Source organism: Ranitomeya imitator, chromosome 1, assembly GCF_032444005.1.
Source record: "Ranitomeya imitator isolate aRanImi1 chromosome 1, aRanImi1.pri, whole genome shotgun sequence".
Classification (NCBI taxonomy): domain Eukaryota; kingdom Metazoa; phylum Chordata; class Amphibia; order Anura; family Dendrobatidae; genus Ranitomeya; species Ranitomeya imitator.
In genome coordinates, this window is record NC_091282.1 from 707,439,447 (window position 1) to 707,462,377 (window position 22,931).

A 22,931-nucleotide genomic window follows, 5' to 3' on the forward strand; every position below is an offset into this window, starting at 1 on the left:
ATATATTTGTGTAAGTACACATACACATAAAAGTATACACACACTATATATAAATAGATATACACACACATGTGTATATATATATATATATATATATATATATATATATATATACATATATACACACAGATACATTGTTATATTTTTCATACCGAGAATTTTTGTCATATATATATAGATAGATAGATAGATAGATAGATATTTTCCATACACATATGACTATTTATACACACACAATCTATGTGACATTTTACTGTTTAATATCTCTTGATTTGACCTCCCGCCATCTATAACTTGTCATCCATCTGTCTACCTCATCTCTAGTATCTACCTCTAATTTCTCTCGCCCTCTTGTTATACTATCATCTACTTCTTTCATTTGATATGAATATTGTAAATATTTTGAGGAAATAATAATACATGTGGTAAGAGTGTCCTCTTGGCTCCGGCAGGGTTGCCCCTGTTTCCCCTACTCTCCTCCACTTATCATTGGCGGCCCTGGAGTCAGGTTATTACAGCCTTGCGGTGAGTGGAGCACTTCTGCTGAGTGTGTATCTTGGCTGTCTGCATCCTGCAGGCTGTTCTCCCCAATGTGTGAAATTCATAGATGCAAATAAAATGGAAGTGACTATGTTTTCAGTGTAAACGAAAAAGTGTCTGTTTTGTGGAGTTTTTGGATAAATACTGAAAATTGCATTAGAAAATCACATGTCATGGAGGGAAAATGCAATAATTAGCCGCAGCCATTAATCACAGGGCTCATTAATCACGGCCTGCATGTGACAGCCTGTACTTACAGCACACCATTAATTTATTCCCATCTTGTAACAAAATGGGATTTTACAAGAAAAATAGTCTGCAGCCCCTAGAATTTGGTGAAAATTAAGTGCGGCCTGTGTTTGAAGAAAGGATTAAATATGGAAAATACTTAGCATTCCAGAATTTGTCAGAAATGTTTATTCTACAGTGAGGGGGAAAAAACGTTCCAGAGTCTTTCTCACAATGTAGTCAAAGCTGGAAGATCTGTCAGTCGGGATTGTACAGAAGGAAGGATCTGGGAAAAGAAGCCCTGCAAGTGTCCATCAGGGGATGAGCCCCCTATCCTCAGTGTATGCTGCCCACCTGGGCACAGAGCTGGCATCAGACCATGCACATACATGCAGGAAGGAGAGGAGTAACCCTATAACCCTGTGCTATAAGGTTCTAGAGCCTTTTATCAGATGCAGATTATCAATAAAAAGGGGCTGAGAAGATATATTGCAATGACCAAACCGCTGCATGACCAGCTCTACCCTACCTACTGTATTCTCACCCATCCCTTGTAGATTGTGAGCCTTCGTGGGCAGGGTCCTGTCTCCTCCTGTACCAGTTATGACTTGTATTGTTCAAGATTATTGTACTTGTTTTTATTATGTATACCCCTCCTTACATGTAAAGCGCCATGGAACAAATGGGGCTATAACAATAAATAATAATAATATTCATTATATGTAGGATAAGTTTGCTAGAAGTTATCACTATATGGATTTTTTGTAATTTGTGATACATTTGATTATATTATATAGGATTTATTATGGTGTTAGATTTTAGTGGTAATATTTTATGAAATGTATTGAATAAAGTATGATACACAAATCCTAAATAATATATATATATATATATATATATATATATATATATATATATATACTTGCTTTGGCAAAGCTGATGTGTGTTTGGTTCTGCCAATAAAGCTTCTTTGAATCTTGAATCTATATATATATATATATATATATATATATATATATATATATATATATATATATATTTATATATATTCCTCCTATTCCTATGCTGATATTTATTATATATATATATATATATATGCACATTCCTACTATGTTACATGCTGATATTTAATATATATATATATATATATATATATATATATATACATATGTTCCTACTATGTTACATGCTGATATATTATATATATATACACACACATATATACATTCCTACTATGTTGCATGCTGATATTATATATATATATATATATATATATATATATATATACACACACACACACACACACAAACACACACACACACACACACACACATATATATATATATTCCTACTATGTTACATGCTGATATATTATATATCTATATATATATATATACACACACACACACACATATCTTCCTACTATGTTACATGCTGATATATATATATATATATATATATATATACACACACACACACACACACATATATTCCTGCTATGTTACATGCTGATATATTATATATCTATATATACACACACACATATATTCCTACTATGTTACATGCTGATATATATGTATATATATATATATATATATATATATATATATACACACACACATATATTCCTACTATGTTACATGCTGATATATATATACACACACATATATATTCCTACTATGTTACATGCTGATATATATATATATATATATATATACACACACACACACACACACACACACATATATTCCTACTATGTTACATGCTGATATATATATATATATATATATATATATATATACACACACACACATATATTCCTACTATGTTACATGCTGATATATACACACACACACACATATATATTCCTACTGTGTTACATGCTGATATATACACACACACACATATATATTCCTACTATGTTACATGCTGATATATACACACACACATATATATTCCTACTATGTTACATGCTGATATATACACACACACATATATTCCTACTATGTTACATGCTGATATATACACACACACACATATATATTCCTACTATGTTACATGTAGATGTATATATATATATATATATATATATATATATATATATATATATATACACACACATATATTCCTACTATGTTACATGCTGATATATATATATATATATATATATATATATATATATTCCTACTATGTTACATGCTGATATATTATATATACATATATACACCCACACACACATATATTCTTATGTTACATGCTGATATTTTTTATTTATATTGTATATATATATATATATATATATATATATATATATACACACACATTTTTCTGCACTCATTCACAACCTGCATTAACCTAGTTATGTATTTCCTGCTCCTTGTCATCTGATTCTATAGACAAAGTCTCCAGCTATCTGTTAAATATAAATAAGGAAAAATAAAAACTCTACTTAAGGGACCTTTCTCCCCTCCTTCTTAATAACCAGTTCACACCTTCCCCACTAGAAAGTGCTGTCCCTGTGTCAGAGGCAATGCTTTGTCCAATAAATTAGCAATTTGCTCACAAAAGCACAAGTTTAATGGCCTGAGCAGTGCAGAGCAGGACCCCTTGTACACAGCTCAGGAATCCTTTCCCCCAAAATAATCTGAGACATAGAGGAACAACTCCAGACAGTTCCCTTGGAGGCCTGACTGCCAATGTGGTGTTAATAAGAGAGGAAACCATTAGGGGGATCTACAAACATTCCCAATTTGTAATCTAATTCTCCAATGTTAGGCCAATTCAGGAAATGGTAATCTGTGTATATTCTGGGCCAGGCTGTGGGAAGGGGATACAGCACTTGGTCTCATTAGTTATTGATGGGACTGGACTGGTTGGAGCCCAGGACTGGTATTGTTGTGGCACCAGTAAGGGGGATCCATCATATGCAGGGCAATAGGCAGAGAATGAGTCTCTGGGTGCAGGGCAGAGCTCTCTCTCCTCCTGTGCACACTATGCCCAGAGGTTGGGCTGTGTGCCTCACAATGAAACCAATTATCTGACATTTGAACTTCCTGTCTGGGTAAATTTAGTCTGATTGCACAGACTGGAGAAGTGAAACTTTTCCCCCCCTAATTTCCAGCAGGCACTGAGCTGATGACACAGGCCTGCTGTAACAGGGAAAGGTTGGGGGGCTGCACTTCTTCACCCTTCAGCTCTATTAGACCTGATCTCTCTTATATACAGTTTTCTCAGCGTGTCCACAAGTATTAGATGGAGAAGCTGCACTGCCACCCGACACCCTGCGACATCTGGCTCTGCATGCGACATTTTTGTAGAATGTGAAAACAATTGATCAAAATCTGCTGCTAAAACATTCGGGCTCCAAAATTCCTTTATGCCTCCTCGAAATGCTACTAATAAGAAAGAACATGCGTGTTTGATGGGTAGAGGATAGACAAAGCGCAGGTGCAATGATGGATAGGAGAAAACTAATTACAAATATTAATTAAAATATAATTCTACATATATGCGTAATTGGAGATATGCTGCATAGGATGGTAAGGGGATTTCAGCTAATCTGATTCTTTTAAAGGTGTCTGTTATAAAGTAGGTTTTATTTGTGAAGATTATCTAAGATTAATATATATATATATATATATATATATATATATATATATATATATATATACACATATATATATGATCATTGGGTTTCACCAGGGCTAAACTGTTATTTCTGCTTAACCTCCAGAATTCTGTTTCCATCTATTTCATAGGTTTAATATCCAATATTGTGGGTGATCGCATTGATCCAGGGATCTCTTACCTTGATCTGTGATGGATCTAATCCCGAGTATGTCCGTGACCGAATGTGAGGAGGGCCAGGTCCTGGGCATGGCCATGCTGCTGGGGATGGAGTGCATGCCAGGCGGGGTGGGCACCTTGGCAGCCATAGGGCTGGTGTAGGAGTAGATGTGGTTGTACTGCAGGGCAGAGGTGGGGTGCTGCTGCTGCTGCTGCTGTTTGTGGGACTCGTAGTGACCCTGCTGGGACAAGGTTCCGATCTTATTTCGGAGGATCCGGCTGATGGAGCTGACTGAGGGCACGTTGTATTTGTCGCACACCCCATCTGCCAGCAGCCTGTCCCTGATCTCCCAGGCAAAGATCCCAGGGTCCCTCTGCTTGTAGGTCCTGATGTGCTTCACCACCGTCGGGGTGGTCACCCGAGGCTTGCTGCCCCCAATGGCTCCCGGCAGGATGGACCCAGTCTCATTGTAGCGGGCCAGAATCTTGCTGACACATCCATGGGAAACCCGCAGCTGCCTGCTGATGTCACAGGGCCGGATGCCCAGCTGGGCCAGCTCCACAATCCGCAGCCGGATGGCATTGGGCAGAGGTCTTCCATTCACAAACACCCCTCCTAGCTGGTTGACTTCTCCAAAGGCAGGTTCTGTGGACAGATGCATGCCAACTGGGGTTAGTGCTGGGCAATCAGCTGGTACTCACCTCACTGGCAGTGCATGGGTTACTGCAGAGTGCCGCCAGTGCAGGTCACCAGTGGGGACAGGGCCACTTACCCATGACAGGGGCCTGACAGCAGCAGGGCAGGCTGCACCGCGCAATTAAGGGGAAACAAGATGACGAAGACCCTTCCTTTACTTGGTGCAACAGTGGAAGTTCTGTATTTCCCTCTAATAGCAACGTGGGCAGGGCTGCACTGACACCGGGGCTAGGCACTCCTCCGTGGGCAGGCTGGGAGAATGCCCCCCTGCTATTGGCGCTCTGCAGTGACAGGCAGCAGCCTGGTGGCGGCCTCCCTGCTCCTGCCCAGCGCAGACCAGCCTCATCTGCACCTGGGCACTGATGGCAGGGGAGAGACCCTCCGAGAGGCGGTGAGTGCCAGCACGGGGGGCTCCGGGCCAAGGGTGCCTGCCTGCATGGCACACTGAAAACCGATGACCAGAATAATAGTAATAGTATGTAGCAGGGTTATATACAGTACAATTGATATTTAATGTAATATATCTATTATATGAATTCATCTAGATCATTTTAATCTATATATATAATTTATAAACACACGCACACATATTTGGATATTAATTTAGAAAGGCTGAAAACAATATCAACCTCTAATGGTTAAAGTGTTTATATCTGCTGGTAGTTTTACTAGAAGACCACTATTTCTGTATCTTATCTGCATCATCTAGCCCTAATAATAATACTTATTGTTCAAAAATAAATAATAGTATTTTTTTATTTTTTTTTACAATATCATCAGAGCTAAATGTCACAGATAAGATACAGAAATAGCAGTCGTCTAGGAAAACTACCAGCAGATGGACACATGTATCAACACTGTAACCATTAGAGGTTGATATTGTTTTCAGCTTGCTGTATGCCATTATAAATTAATATGCAAATATATATATTCTAGTTTAATTCACATAATATGATATAATATATTAAATATCAATTGTGCTGTTTTATATACATCTGTGTGTAATATATATTATACTACACATACACTTAGTATATAAGAATATATAAGCATATTATTATTATTATTATTATTATAACATATACAGTAAATAGATTTTTTGATGATTATGTCTATGGAACAAATTATTTCACAGAGTATCTTCTATCTTGGACATATTACACACACTATTTGTGCGCCACTTATGGAGTGATTCTTGCCTACTCTCCAGATTATATTTCTACCATATACACACACGTTATATATATATATATATATATATATATATATATATATATATATATATATATATATATATATATATATAGAATGAGGGCTGACTGCAGGGTCTGTCATATCCTACAAGGGTGAGTCCATCCCCCGCTCAGTGCAGAGCATGTAGCCCCCCATCCCCTGCTCTCTGTGTGTTCTGGGCTGAGTGATTGCTCGGGGGTCTCCAGTGATTTGGGGTTATAGCAGACGTGCCCAGTGTGGGCTGGGACAGGAGAGGTCACCTCCACAGTGGCCTGAGAGCAGGGTGGATGTGCGCGTGGGGGGCAGTATCCAAATATACACTGGTCCTGTGCAGCCTGGCATAAAGATTAATGTCAGGGCTAGGTTTCCGAGTGATTAGCATACGCCTTGTAACAACACATTGTGCACATACAGCAGAAAACCCATTGGGTAATTAGTATAATTGTTGTTGGTCTTGTCGGATAATTAGGGTCTGCATTTGGGTTTTGCAAAACAACCAGAGAGCAAAGGGCAATGTGGGGACATAGTACAAACAAATATCACCATACAGCAAGAGGAATATTATACAGTACTCGGAGAGCACACCTGAGGACTTCACTTTCCAGTCTGCCCCTAGAATTTCTTATACATATAGTATTCATTTGTGTGCCTGTTATATTGGTGCAAATGCTTATAGTAAATGATTTATTAGATTTCTAATATTTTTACATTACACGCATTAGCAGGTTGTATTTGATACATTTCCTTATCTTGCCATTATTATTGCTTTCTGTTCTATCTATACCTAATGTCATTCAGTTTTTTAGTATATATATATATATATATATATATATATATATATATATATATATATATATATATATATCTCAAAGTCTGTTGAATATTTAATCTAAAATAAGGAAATAAATGTACCAGAATATATATATATATATATATATATATATATATATATATATATATAATGATATATATATACTTGATGCATTGAAAATAAGATAATAAGTGAAATGTACCAAATTGTAGTTATATGACAATTTTTTTTATACATTTCCTTTTATTTTGTATGTTATTTTCCATAGACAGTATTTCGTGGTTTTCCTTACAATAAAGCGGAATATTCGGCCTCGTATACACACGGATTAACAAGTCCTTAGTTTCTACCGTCAATCTACACTGCACGGATATCTGTGATGCCCATGGTAGCCCCCAGACCATTGTACATCGGATATTAACCCATCATTTCCAAAAAAAATAAGAAATCTATTCAGATTTAGTACCACTGATATACACTATAAAATCAGTGATCGATCAATCGGATCAGTTTCACAGGAATCTAAGAATAGATGGGGCATAACCTGCAATCCATAGCTAGTTAGGGCTAGATGGAAAGACGCATCTAAATATCTGCCTATCATCTGTCATGTACAGTATACCTAAATAACGATTTAAATACAAGTAGAATAATACTTTCTTATAATGCTAATACCTTTACATTTGTAAAACTAACCTTCTGTGATTTAATAAAAAAAAATAAATAAATCCCCAAACCAGAAAACTCCCATTGAGGTCAGTTCAGACGGTGCGGACTTTACACTGTGGTCAGCGCTATTCCAGGGAGCTTCATGTGAAAATCTGACATCACCGAGCATAACCCACACTGCTATCTCATTACATCCCCTGATGGTTTTACTGTTCTACAACCTAAATTCATTGATTGTAAATTCACTTTTTGTATTCTCTTCCATCTCTCACAATTTCCCTATATGTCCAATGCATCTAGTCACATAAACTCCAGCTTCACCAGACATCAGGTTACAGCAGCTTCACCCTACACACATGGCATCAGAAGTAGTGAGGCTGAGGGGACCCCAATAATCTCCTGTGATGATACTGAGGATGGGGGGCTACAGCCGCGGACTGCACTGTGCAGGAGATCTGTGCGGGGTCTGCGGATATCACACTCCCACCTGGGATACTACATGGGATAGTCACAAATGGGAAGATAGATCCATAGAGAGCGATAAATACATAAATATAAAGGATGAGAAGGATATGTAAGAGAAAAGGGGATAATAGTGATAGATAAAAGATAGATATGATAGATGATAAATTATATGTACTAGATAGATATGAGATAGATAGTTATTAGATTCGATAGATGGTAGATCTATAGATAGATATTAGATAGATTGATAGATAAATAGATGATAGATAGATATTAGATAGATATTAGATCGATAGATAGATAGTAGATAGATATTAGATCGATAGATAGATATTAGATATTACATAGATAGATAGATCGATATTATATAGATATTACATAGATAGATATTACATAGATAGATAGATATTAGATAGATATTATATAGATAGTAGATAGATATTACATAGATAGATAGATAGATATTAGATAGATATTACATAGATAGTAGATAGATATTACATAGATAGATAGATATTACATAGATAGATATTAGATAGATATTACATAGATAGTAGATAGATATTACATAGATAGATATTAGATAGATATTACATAGATAGATAGATATTAGATAGATATTACATAGATAGTAGATAGATATTACATAGATAGATAGATAGATAGATATTACATAGATAGTAGATAGATATTACATAGATAGATATTAGATAGATATTACATAGATAGATAGATAGATTAAAATCCAGAAAAATTGGAAGCAACACACCGTTTATCGATAGATATTAGATAGATAGATAAATAGATAGATATTAGATATAGATAGATAGGATAAGAGAGAGATAAATAGATAGAAATATAGATGGATATGAGCTAGGGAGAATAAAGAATATAAGAGACAGAGAGATAAGCTAGAAATGAGGGATGAAGATATGGAGGCAGCATTCCATTTTTTGTGCTGCTCTTTTTTCTCTTGTCTAAGCTAGAAATGATCTATTCGGCTGAACAGAGAGAGAATAGATAAATCTAAAGTAGACAGAGGAGATAACTGTGAGCCTGATATGTAGAGAGGAGAGCATAGTGATGGATCGGTAACAGAGCCGAGATCTTACAGAGGGAGATACAATCAGATGACCAGGTGGATATAGATATATAGGTGTTGTTCTGTCTCATTTTGTATCTAATCCTCCTTCGCAGTTTGATGGACTGTTGGTTTCATGAAGATCTTTGCACTGATCTGTTCTATTAATCATCCTTTCTCTCTATGCTGCAGCTTGCGGAATACTCTGTGCCCCCTGGCACTGCTCCACATGGTGGCACTGGGGCACATTATCCCTGGGCAGAGCTGCTGTGCTTTTCCTCATCACACACCACTCATTCCCCCCTTATTACATGATATTAGCCCCCCTGTGTATGGCCCTGGCTGCAGCTTCACATCTCTGGCTTCACTGCAGACATGAAATCAGAGAGCCAGCAATTCCTCCTACACCTGGGACAAGGCTTTAGAATGGAGTTTGCATCATGTGGCCTGCTGGGAGTTGTAGTTTCACAACAGCCAGATTGCTACAGGTTGCAGATCCCAACCATAGAGTGAGTGGTCGCCCAGGAGGGCAATGGGGCTGATAATCAGTCACTGCACTGGGGTATGGGATGGAAGGCAACATCTGGGCAGATAATTGCATTATGCTCTGACATGCTCTGGGTAATGCTCTCTAATTGTTTATTTACTGGGAGAATAAATACATAAACCACAGATCATGAGCTCTCCACAGGATATTGGGCAGCCATCATTCATCTGTGGGGATAGGAGACAGTGGCACTACAACTCTCAGCACTGGAGGGAAAGCTACTTCCTTAAGCTAAACTCTTTGTTGTCTATTAATCTTCATTTTTTTGTTTACCTTGGGTGTTTTGGTCAGCACCTCTATTTCTATTTAATGTGCCAATTATTATTATTATTAATTATTATTATTAGTATTATTATTAATAGTATTATTTCTAAGATTTTTGATCTGCTTCTCCTTTCAGGACCCCATTTCTTTTTTAATCCTGTAAAGAGGGGGAACTGTTTCCTACACATATAAATAAGCATTTCGGATGAGGACAATGGACCAAGTTGAGGTGCTGAACACTATAAGTTGTGGGATAATAAAACTAATGTCCCAATTTGGCCTCTACATAGGAGTATAACATGTAAGGAGGTGAACCTGTCCTCTCAGTTATGACCATTTTTCTTCTCAATTCTGGAATATAATTTTTATTATTTTTTTTTATTATTTTTATTTTGCAAGTATTATGTAAATTATGTGTTTTAGCTAATTTCTAACTTTTAAAAATTAAAAGAAAGAAAAAAAAAAAGCTTGGAAAAAGGATAATAGGATACACTTTTTCCCCACCATGTCTTCAATTTATGTATTCATGTAGTTGCAGAACATTTTTATTTTAACTGTTCCATGCATGTTTTAATTTGCAATGCAGTAAACCTGAAATGTTCTGGCTTCACACTGTACATTGAATACATAGTTATATCAAATGTATTTGTATCATAAATACAAACGTATAAATAAATTCTCATTTTGCATTGTTTTAATAAAAAGTTTTATTATTTTTGTGCTTCAAAATAATTTATACTTAACCCAGTTATTATTTTGTTTTATTACTTTTATAACCATCTTAACTATAAATTATAAACTATCATTATAGTTTTTGCATATTTCCTTAAAATAAGGAATAAGAATACTACTGCTACCCAAAAGAAAGGTAGAAAAACATTTATTTCAATTAAACGATTCTTGTTGCAAAATGAATAGTTAATTGTGCTATTGCTATCTAAAATGTATGTTTTTGTAGAAAATCTGCAAAAAAAATGCAATTATTAAGAATATGTGCGCCATATGGCAAATACTATTTAATAACATTGACCCCATATGCAGCTTTGGAGTGACTAAAATTATATATATATACACACACATATATACATATATATATATACACACACACACACACACACACACACACACACACACACATATACACACACACACACATATATATATACACACACACACACGCACATATATTCATATGCACCCATATATACATATATATATATATACACACACACATACATATATACATTTACATATTAGGGTGCCAAGGAAAAATGAACTTTGCAAATTGGTAAGTCTTACCCCTCAAATTTGTTTCTTTGGGCATAAGGATTCACCATGTAAAATATGTTGACATTAATTATAAATTTACTACTTGCTCAAGGCAGGTGAATTATTCCATGTTTCTCATTTTCCACAATATTGTACACACAATAACCATTCAGTTTGTCATCATATCTTTAACTGTATATACTATTTATAATTCAAAAAACATAGAATGGCAGTAAGCATTCTATTACAGTAAAATATGCATTACACAATTATGTGCATTGTACATGTGTCAGTACTTAGTAGCAGTGTAGCAGTCAGTTCAGTTTTTCGCGTAAATATAATTAATCTGAACGGTAACTGGCATAACATACCATACATAACGCGGGATATGCATGACGATAAATACTAAACAAACATTTAAAACTGCAATATGATGTGCCAATGAGCAACCAGTAAATGATAACTAATCTTAAAGAAAGAAAATTATAAAATATCTATGACCAAAAAGGAACAAAATTAGGAGGTAAGACCTTCAAAAACTTGCTACTTTTTAATTTTTACCATGCATTTCCTTGGCACCCTAATATATATATACACATATATATATATATATATATATATATATATATATATATATATATATATATACACACACACACACACACACACACACACACATATATATATAAATACACACTTTTCTAATTTTATAATAACTATATTTTACAATATACTATATGATGGAGAGTAGGATCGTCCATTTTTTGTGTTTCACTTGTAAAATAAAACAAAGTCATGCAGGGCTAAGCAGAGTTATATCATGCTGTATTTATATGAAGAATATTAATAACGCTTTATTTCACCTGCTCAGAGTTCTGGTTTTATTCCACGTTGTTGCTGTGAATCATTTGTCATAGCTCTGACACTCTGCTTCCTGCAGGAATCATCTGCTGTCTGCACACCGACTGCAATGTGACAGAACAGGTATGAAGAGAAAATCTGCACGTTTTAGGGTGAATTCGCACGTGGCAGATTTTATAGCAGAAATTTCTGCAACTGAAAATCAATTCCATTTCTCTGAATTGTTTGTTTTGGCAGAATAGGACAATTGCAGAACTTTATCAAAATCCACAGCGCCTCTGCAATGTGTGGCCATGCCCATACTGCACTGTGTAATAGATAACGTTTCCTTGCTTCATTGGGCTGGATTTTATCTTTTATCTGTAGATTTTCTGCATGTAAAATCCGCAGCGTATTAAAATCCCAGCAAAGTGGAGAAGTTTTAACAAAGTCTCATCCACATGCTGTTAGTGTGTTTAATCCCTGCAGAAATTGGCTTTTGTTGCATTCTTCAGCATGTAATAATGTCTGTAAAGCGCTGTGGAATTAATGGCTCTATAGAAATGAGTGAAATAAAAAAATAAAAATAAAATGTAGATCTCTTTTTATGCAAAAGCACCTTTTATTACAAATGTTACCTATTCTTTTAAATGAGCACCCTAAGCCCGTAGATTAAACTGCTGTCCTATAATGTTGTCGTTTTTTGTGTGCATTTCTACAATAAAAAAAGCTTATAAAAATGTGATAATTGGAACAGACATTTATTTCAATAAAAAAAACAAAAATGTGTGAACTATAAAATAGGAGCAGTGGATCTGATGAGACCACGGGGCTGATGGCAGAGAGCTTTGGGTTAAGTTCAGCTGTGCAGGAATCATAGCCAATATATAATGTATTTCAGTACCGTTTGTGCAGCAGGGCCAACCTTACCTTTAATAAAGCCGTGGGCCGCACCTTCTGTTATCACTGCTTTCTTTTCTGGACCACTGTCATTTAATTTCCAAATTACCTAGAGTCCCTAAATAAAAGCTCCAAACATATGTAGCCCAAAAGGAGTAGCCTACACTGGCGAGAAACCAGATCCCACTATATATCATGTACCACCCAATAAAATAATAATGATAATAATACAATGCATAATGAGCAGTGCCACCAATATCAGTAAATACCACCACGCAGTGCTCAATAGTGACATACAGTTACCAAATACCAGCTCTATAGCTACAGTCATTTAACCCCTTAGTGACGGAGCCAAATTTTTGAAATCTGACCAGTGTCACTTTATGTGGTAATAACTCTGCAACGCTTCAACAAATCCCGGTGATTTTGAGAATATTTTTTCGTGACACTTTATACTTTATGAAAATGGTAAATTTAGGTCAATATGTTTTGTGTTTATTTATAAAAAATATCAAACATTTGAGAAAAATGTTAAAAAATTAGCAATTTTCAAAATTTTAATGATTATCCCTTTAATCCAGATAGTCATACCACAGCAAACCATTAATAAATAATATTTCCCACGTGTCAGCTTTACATCAGCACCATTTGTAAAATGTTATTTTATTTTGTTAGCATTTTAGGAGGTTTAAAAATGTAGCACCAATTTTTCATTGTTTCAAGGAAATTTACAAAAACAATTTTTTTAGGGACTTATCCATGTTTGAAGTGACTTTAGGGGTCTCATATATTGGGAACCCCCCCAACATGATGCCATTTTAAAAACAGCACCCCCTGACATATTAAAAACTGCAGTCAGGTAGTTTATTAACCCTTCAGGTGCTTTACAGGAATTAATGCAAAGTGGTATGATAGAAATGAAAATTTGCATTTTTACCACCTAAATGTCGCTAACTTCTGAACAGATTACTATAGCTGTCAGACTCTAAGGCCGCTATTTGGTCATGAATTGCCATGGCAAACATCAGGACCACAAAATCAAGATCTGAGGGCACCAATTTGGATAAAGAGGGAGACCCCACACTCTGTTAACCATTTATAATGATGTAGTCACTATTGACAGCAGCATCTAAGGGGTTAAACAGATTTGGACGGTGCAAACACTGATCGTGGCTGATACAGCAAGTTGTCAGCTATAGTGGACAGCCGACAGCTGCGGAATTGTTAACTGTATGGGGAGGATATTCTCTTATATCTCAGGTCAGTTAAAAGACGTATTGGCTGTCATTAAGGGGTTAATACCATTGATATGTATACAATGCTGCTATACAACTAATACAAAAGACTTCCGGTGGGCACATGCTTAAAGTGCCAGCTCATCTGAGGCACCCCTTTCAACAAGGGTGACTAATGTGCCCTGTACCCACTCTGTCATAGGACATGGCTGATAGGGTAATTATCTATCTAACTAATCAATGCAGATTGCAGTCAAACTTCTGCCGCCGGTAGACTAAAACGTTCAGAGGCAGTCATCATGATCACCCCATAAGACAGGCATCAAATGTTAACGCAATTGTCAGGGGATGTTCACATGGAACTTTTTATGAGGATTTTGAAGCAGTAGTCATAATCCTAGCCAAGCTTGGACTGGCCCACAGGAGAGCAGGAGAATCCTCTGGTGGGCCTCCACCTTCTTATATGTGCAGTACTTGGCACAATAAACTTGAATCACTGTGTACAGACAGAAGCAGCGTCTTATATATTTAACAATCTACCCAGGTCATTGCTCTAGAATTTTTTGAAGCAGGATAAAGTCACGTTTGCAAGTAGCTGACAAGTGGGGCCCTGGAGTTAGTTACTGGTGGGCCTGTTGTGAATTCTGTGGCCAAGCTCCCTCCTGTGGTCGTGAGTGGTACTTCGGCTGGTTCTGTCTATGAGCTTCCTTTGGTGGATGAGAGTGGTACTGCGGCTTCTGAGTTTCCTTCCTCAGGTGATGAGGTTAAGTCGTTAGGTGCTGCTCTATTTAACTCCACCTAGTGCTTTGATCCTGGCCTCCAGTCAATGTTCTAGTATTGGTCTTGCTTTCTCCTGGATCGTTCCTGTGGCCTGTCTATCCTGCATAAGCTAAGTTTTGCTTGTGTTATTTTTTGTTTGCTATTTTTTCTGTCCAGCTTGCTATATTGGTTTTTCTTGCTTGCTGGAAGCTCTGGGACGCAGAGGGAGCACCTCCGTACCGTTAGTCGGTGCGGAGGGTCTTTTTGCCCCCTCTGCGTGGTTGTTTGTAGGGTTTTGTGTTGACCGCAAAGCAATCTTTCCTATCTTCGGTCTGTTCAGTAAGTTGGGCCTCGCTTTGCTAAATCTATTTCATCTCTGCGTTTGTATTTTCATCTCTACTCACAGTCATTATATGTGGGGGGCTGCCTTTTCCTTTGGGGTATTTCTCTGAGGCAAGCTAGTCTTATTTTTCTTTCTTAGGGCTAGCTAGTTTCTCAGGCTGTGCTCGAGGCGCATAGGTCTGGTCAGGAGCGCTCCACGGCTACCTCTAGTGTGGTTGGATAGGATTAGGGATTGCGGTCAGCAGAGTTTCCACGTCTCAGAGCTCATCCTATGTTTTTGGTAATTGTCAGGTCACTTTGTGTGCTCTGAACTTCAAGGTCCATTGTGGTTCTGAATTACCTGTTCATAACATGGGCCATTGTCACCCCAGTACAACACTGATCGTAACTGTATTGTTTTAGGCTGGAGAAGAGCCATTTTTGGCCGAAACGTTGCCGGTTTTGTCTTTCTGTTGTGTTTTTCTTTTTAACCAATATGAAATAAAGATCATCTTTTTATCAGGAACTTTCTGTGTTGGGGCCTTGGCTTCTCTGGATTCCGGTAATGCTAAGGGCCTGGTGGTAGTCCTGCCGAGCTAAGCACAAATTTGGTCAATGATGCACGTGAATCAACTGTTGAACCATTTACTACCGATGGGGATACCTTGCTTTTTTGGGAACAACCCTTTAAGGAATAGCTCTGATATTCTTCTGGATTAAAAGGGACAACAATCTGCCAATAATTTTCCTTGCGGGAAATCTAATATTCTTATTGTTGTGGTATTAAAATGGGTAACATTACTAAATTTCCTGCACTGAATATCTCTGTGGGTAATCACTGATCTTTTATTTTATGCCAATCGTTACAATATTGGCAATATTTTGAATCAATGCAATCCCGTGGTCCAGGGACGCAGTGTTCTCAACCTGCCGTCAGTAAGAGCAGTGATTTCAATGACCTGACCATAGGGCTCAAAAAGCAGGAAGCTTCATACCTCAATGTTTCCCCAAAGCACAGATTCCAAATTCTCATTCCAGTATTTTGGAGTCTGTTATGACCTGGTGGTTAGGACAATAATGGACCTGGTGGTTAAGAGCACACAGAATGACCTGATAGCTACTAATAACACAGGACAAGCTCTGGGACGTGGGAACTCTGCTGACCGCAATCCCTAATCCTATCACACACACTAGAAATAGCCGTTGATTGCTCCCAACGCTCCCTATGCAACTCGCCACAGCCTAAGGAACTAGCTAGCCCTAAAGATAGAAAAATAAAGCCTACCTTGCCTCAGAGAAATTCCCCAAAGGAAAAGGCAGCCCCCCACATATAATGACTGTGAGTTAAGATGAAAATTACAGACACAGAGATGAAATAGATTTAGCAAAGAGAGGCCCGACTTACTCAACAGACAGAGGATAGGAAAGGTAACTTTGTGGTCAGCACAAAAACTACAAAAAGACCACGCAGAGGGCGCAAAAAGACCCTCCGCACCGACTCATGGTGCGGAGGCGCCCCTCTGCATCCCAGAGCTTCCAGCAAGCAAGACAAAAATCAAAATAGCAAGCTGGACAGAAAAATAGCAAACAAGAGAAAAACAAGCAGGAACTTAGCTTCTGCTGGGAAGACAGGTCCAGGAGCGAACTAGACCAATACTGGAACATTGACAGGTGGCATGGAGCAATGATCTAAGTGGAGTTAAATAGAGCAGCCAGCTAACGAATTAACCTCGTCACCTGTGGAAGGAAACTCAGAAGCCGCAGCCCCACTCACAACCACCAGAGGAAGCCCATGGACAGAACCAGCCGAAGTACCATTCATGACCACAGGAGGGAGCTTGAGAACAGAATTCACAACAGTACCCCCCCTTGAGGAGGGGTCACCGAACCCTCACCAGAGCCCCCAGGCCGACCAGGACGAGCCAAATGAAAGGCACGAACCAGATCGGCAGCATGAACATCAGAGGCAAAGACCCAGGAATAATCTTCCTGACCATAACCCTTCCACTTGACCAGGTACTGGAGTTTCCGTCTCGAAATACGAGAATCCAAAATCTTCTCCACCACATACTCCAACTCCCCCTCAACCAACACCGGGGCAGGAGGATCAACGGATGGAATCACAGGCGCCACGTATCTCCGCAACAACGACCTATGGAATAGATTATGAATGGCAAAAGAAGCTGGAAGGGTCAAACGAAATGACACAGGATTGAGAACCTCAGAAATCTTATACGGACCAATGAAACGAGGCTTAAACTTAGGAGAGGAAACCTTCATAGGAACATAACGAGACGACAACCAAACCAAATCCCCAACACGAAGTCGGGGACCCACACAGCACCGGCGGTTAGCGAAACGTTGAGCCTTCTCCTGGGACAATGTCAAATTGTCCACCACATGAGTCCAAATCTGCTGCAACCTATCCACCACAGTATCTACACCAGGACAGTCCGAAGACTCAACCTGCCCTGAAGAGAAACGAGGATGGAAACCAGAATTGCAGAAAAACGGCGAAACCAAAGTAGCCGAGCTGGCCCGATTATTAAGGGCGAACTCAGCCAAAGGCAAAAAGGACACCCAATCATCCTGATCAGCAGAAACAAAGCATCTCAGATATGTTTCCAAAATCTGATTAGTTCGTTCGGTTTGGCCATTTGTCTGAGGATGGAAAGCCGAGGAAAAAGACAAATCAATGCCCATCCTAGCACAAAAGGATCGCCAAAACCTCGAAACAAACTGGGAACCTCTGTCCGAAACAATGTTCTCCGGAATGCCATGTAAACGAACCACATGCTGGAAAAACAATGGCACCAAATCAGAGGAGGAAGGCAATTTAGACAAGGGTACCAAATGGACCATCTTCGAGAAGCGATCACAACCCACCCAAATGACCGACATCTTTTGAGAGACAGGGAGATCCGAAATAAAATCCATAGAAATATGCGTCCAGGGCCTCTTCGGGACCGGCAAGGGCAAAAGCAACCCACTGGCACGAGAACAGCAGGGCTTAGCCCGAGCACAAGTCCCACAGGACTGCACAAAAGAACGCACATCCCGTGACAAAGACGGCCACCAAAAGGATCTAGCCACCAAATCTCTGGTACCAAAGATTCCAGGATGACCAGCCAACACCGAACAATGAACCTCAGAGATAACTCTACTAGTCCATTTATCAGGGACAAACAGTTTCTCCGCTGGGCAACGGTCAGGTCTATCAGCCTGAAATTTTTGCAGCACCCGCCGCAAATCAGGGGAGATGGCAGACAAAATTACCCCCTCTCTGAGAATACCCGCCGGCTCAGGAACACCCGGAGAGTCGGGCACAAAACTCCTTGACAGGGCATCAGCCTTCACATTCTTAGAGCCAGGAAGGTACGAAACCACAAAATCAAAACGGGAGAAAAATAGCGACCAACGAGCCTGTCTAGGATTCAACCGTTTGGCAGACTCGAGATAAGTCAAATTCTTGTGATCCTTCAAGACCACCACGCGATGCTTGGCTCCTTCAAGCCAATGACGCCACTCCTCGAATGCCCACTTCATGGCCAACAACTTTCGATTGCCAACATCATAATTGCGCTCAGCAGGCGAAAACTTTCTAGAAAAGAAGGCACATGGTTTCATCACCGAGCCATCAGAACTTCTTTGCGACAAAACAGCCCCTGCTCCAATCTCAGAAGCATCAACCTCGACCTGGAACGGGAGCGAAACATCTGGCTGGCACAACACAGGGGCAGAAGAAAAACGACGCTTCAACTCCTGAAAAGCTTCCACAGCCGCAGAAGACCAATTGACCACATCAGCACCCTTCTTGGTCAAATCAGTCAACGGTTTAGCAACACTAGAAAAATTACTGATGAAGCGACGATAAAAATTAGCAAAGCCCAGGAACTTTTGCAGACTCTTCACAGATGTCGGCTGAGTCCAATCATAAATGGCCTGGACTTTAACAGGGTCCATCTCGATAGTAGAAGGGGAAAAAATGAAACCCAAAAATGAAACCTTCTGAACTCCAAAGAGACACTTTGACCCCTTCACAAACAAAGAATTCGCATGAAGGACCTGGAACACCATTCTGACCTGCTTCACGTGAGACTCCCAATCATCCGAGAAGACCAAAATATCATCCAAATATACAATCAGGAATTTATCCAGGTACTCTCGGAAGATGTCATGCATAAAGGACTGAAATACTGATGGAGCATTGGAAAGCCCGAATGGCATAACCAGGTACTCAAAATGGCCCTCGGGCGTATTAAATGCTGTTTTCCATTCATCGCCCTGTTTAATACGCACAAGATTATACGCACCACGAAGATCTATCTTGGTGAACCAACTAGCCCCCTTAATCCGAGCAAATAAATCAGACAGCAGCGGCAAAGGGTACTGAAATTTGACTGTGATCTTATTAAGAAGGCGGTAATCAATACAAGGTCTCAAAGAACCATCCTTCTTGGCCACAAAAAAAGAACCCTGCTCCCAATGGTGACGATGACGGGCGAATATGACCCTTCTCCAAGGATTCCTTTATATAACTCCGCATAGCGGCGTGTTCTGGCACAGATAAATTGAACAGTCGGCCCTTAGGAAACTTACTACCAGGAATCAAATTAATAGCACAATAGCAATCCCTATGAGGAGGTAGGGCACTGGATTTGGGCTCATCAAATACATCCTGGTAATCCGACAAAAACTCCGGGACTTCAGAAGGGGTGGATGACGAAATAGACAAAAATGGAACATCACCATGTACCCCCTGACAACCCCAGCTGGACACAGACATAGATTTCCAATCCAATACTGGATTATGGACCTGTAGCCATGGCAACCCCAAAACGACCACATCATGCAGATTATGCAACACCAAAAAGCGAATATCCTCCTGATGTGCAGGAGCCATGCACATGGTCAATTGGGTCCAGTACTGAGGCTTATTCTTGGCCAAAGGCGTAGCATCAATTCCTCTCAATGGAATAGGATACTGCAAGGGCTCCAAGAAAAAAACACAGCGCCTAGCAAACTCCAAGTCCATCAAATTCAGGGCAGCGCCTGAATCCACAAATGCCATAACAGAATAGGATGACAAAGAGCAAATCAGAGTAACGGACAAAAGAAATTTCGACTGTACCGTACCAATGGTGGCAGACCTAGCGAAACGCTTAGTGCGCTTAGGACAATCGGAGATAGCATGAGTGGAATCTCCACAGTAAAAACACAGCCCATTCCGACGTCTGTGTTCTTGCCGTTCAGCTCTGGTCAAAGTCCTATCACATTGCATAGGCTCAGGTCTATGCTCAGATAATACCGCCAAATGGTGCACAGCTTTACGCTCGCGCAAGCGTCGATCGATCTGAATGGCCAAAGACATAGACTCATTCAGACCAGCAGGCATGGGAAATCCCACCATGACATCCTTAAGGGCTTCAGAGAGACCCTTTCTGAAAATTGCTGCCAGGGCACATTCATTCCACTGAGTGAGTACAGACCACTTCCTAAACTTCTGACAATATATCTCTACCTCATCCTGACCCTGACACAGAGCCAGCAAGATTTTCTCTGCCTGATCCACTGAATTTGGTTCATCATAAAGCAATCCAAGCGCCAGAAAAAACGCATCAACATCACGCAATGCCGGATCTCCTGGCGCAAGGGAAAATGCCCAGTCTTGAGGGTCGCCACGTAACAAAGAAATAATAATTTTCACTTGTTGAACAGGGTCACCTGAGGAGCGAGGTTTCAAAGCAAGAACCAATTTACAATTATTTTTGAAATTCAGAAACTTAGATCTATCCCCAAAAAAGGAATTGGAATCCTAGGCTCTGACATCGGATTCTGAACCACAAAATCTTGAATGTTTTATACCCTTGCAGTGAGATTATCCATACAAGAGGACAGACCTTGAATGTCCATATCTACACCTGTATCCTGAACCACCCAGAGGTAAAGGGGAAAAGAGAGACAAAACACACTGCAAAGAAAAAAAAAATGGTCTCAGAACTTCTCTAATCCCTCTATTGAGATGCATTAATACTTTGGGCCACCTGTACTGTTATGACCTGGTGGTTAGGACAATAATGGACCTGGTGGTTAAGAGCACACGGAATGACCTGATAGCTACTAATAACACAGGACAAGCTCTGGGACGTGGGAACTCTGCTGACCGCAATCCCTAATCCTATCACACACACTAGAAATAGCCGTGGATTGCTCCTAACGCTCCCTATGCAACTCGTCACAGCCTAAGGAACTAGCTAGCCCTAAAGATAGAAAAATAAAGCCTACCTTGCCTCAGAGAAATTCCCCAAAGGAAAAGGCAGCCCCCCACATATAATGACTGTGAGTTAAGATGAAAATTACGAACACAGAGATGAAATAGATTTAGCAAAGAGAGGCCCGACTTACTGAACAGACAGAGGATAGGAAAGGTAACTTTGCGGTCAGCAGAAAAACTACAAAAAGACCACGCAGAGGGCGCAAAAAGACAAATAGCAAGCTGGACCAAAAAATAGCAAACAAGAGAAAAACAAGCAGGAACTTAGCTTCTGCTGGGAAGACAGGTCACAAGAACGAGCCAGGAGCGAACTAGACCAATACTGGAACATTGACAGGTGGCATGGAGCAATGATCTAAGTGGAGTTAAATAGAGCAGCCAGCTAATGAATTAACCTCGTCACCTGTGGAAGGAAACTCAGAAGCCGCAGCCCCCCTCACAACCACCAGATGAAGCCCATGGACAGAACCAGCCGAAGTACCATTCATGACCACAGGAGGGAGCTTGACAACAGAATTCACAACAGGAGTCATGAAGTTCTTTTTTATCTGTTCCTGCATCCCGTTATTTTTTAACCTGAAGATCAATTATTTTGCTGATATGTTAATTTTAGTAAATACTTTTATTCCTCTTAAAAGAACAGTTCAAGAAGTTTTTTCTTAAAAGTCTGTGCGGTGCTGTACCTCTGTTATTCCTTCTGCAAATCTAGGCTTAAAGGGAACCTGTTACCCCCCTCAGGCGTTTGTAACTAAAAGAGCCACCTTGTGCAGCACTAATGCTGCATTCTGACAAGGTGGCTCTTTTAGTTATGATGCCTGCACATGCTAAAATAAACGTTTATAAAATGTGCCCCCTCATACCCTGAAATCGCCACGGGGGGCGGGACTTTCCTTCCTAAGCCAGACGCTTCCCAGCCGTCACTCCGGTCCTGTGTGCGCCAGGCGCCGCCTCCTCTTGCTTCATTGTCATCCCCGGCGCCTGCGCATTAAGTTTTTTTTCGTGCGCGCGCAGT

At 39.5% G+C, this 22,931-nt stretch overlaps 1 protein-coding gene across 1 annotated transcript in view; it reads right to left on the bottom strand.

Moving 5' to 3' along the window:
- PAX9 (paired box 9) overlaps nt 1-5,443 on the bottom strand; it is a 66,298-nt gene extending 60,855 nt beyond the window's left edge. The window contains exon 1 of the mRNA XM_069731982.1: nt 4,577-5,443. Coding sequence (XP_069588083.1) covers nt 4,577-5,216 — 640 coding nt within the window. The 5' untranslated portion in view covers nt 5,217-5,443. The remainder of the gene's footprint in view (nt 1-4,576) is intronic.
- Between the last annotated feature and the right edge of the window lie 17,488 nt (nt 5,444-22,931).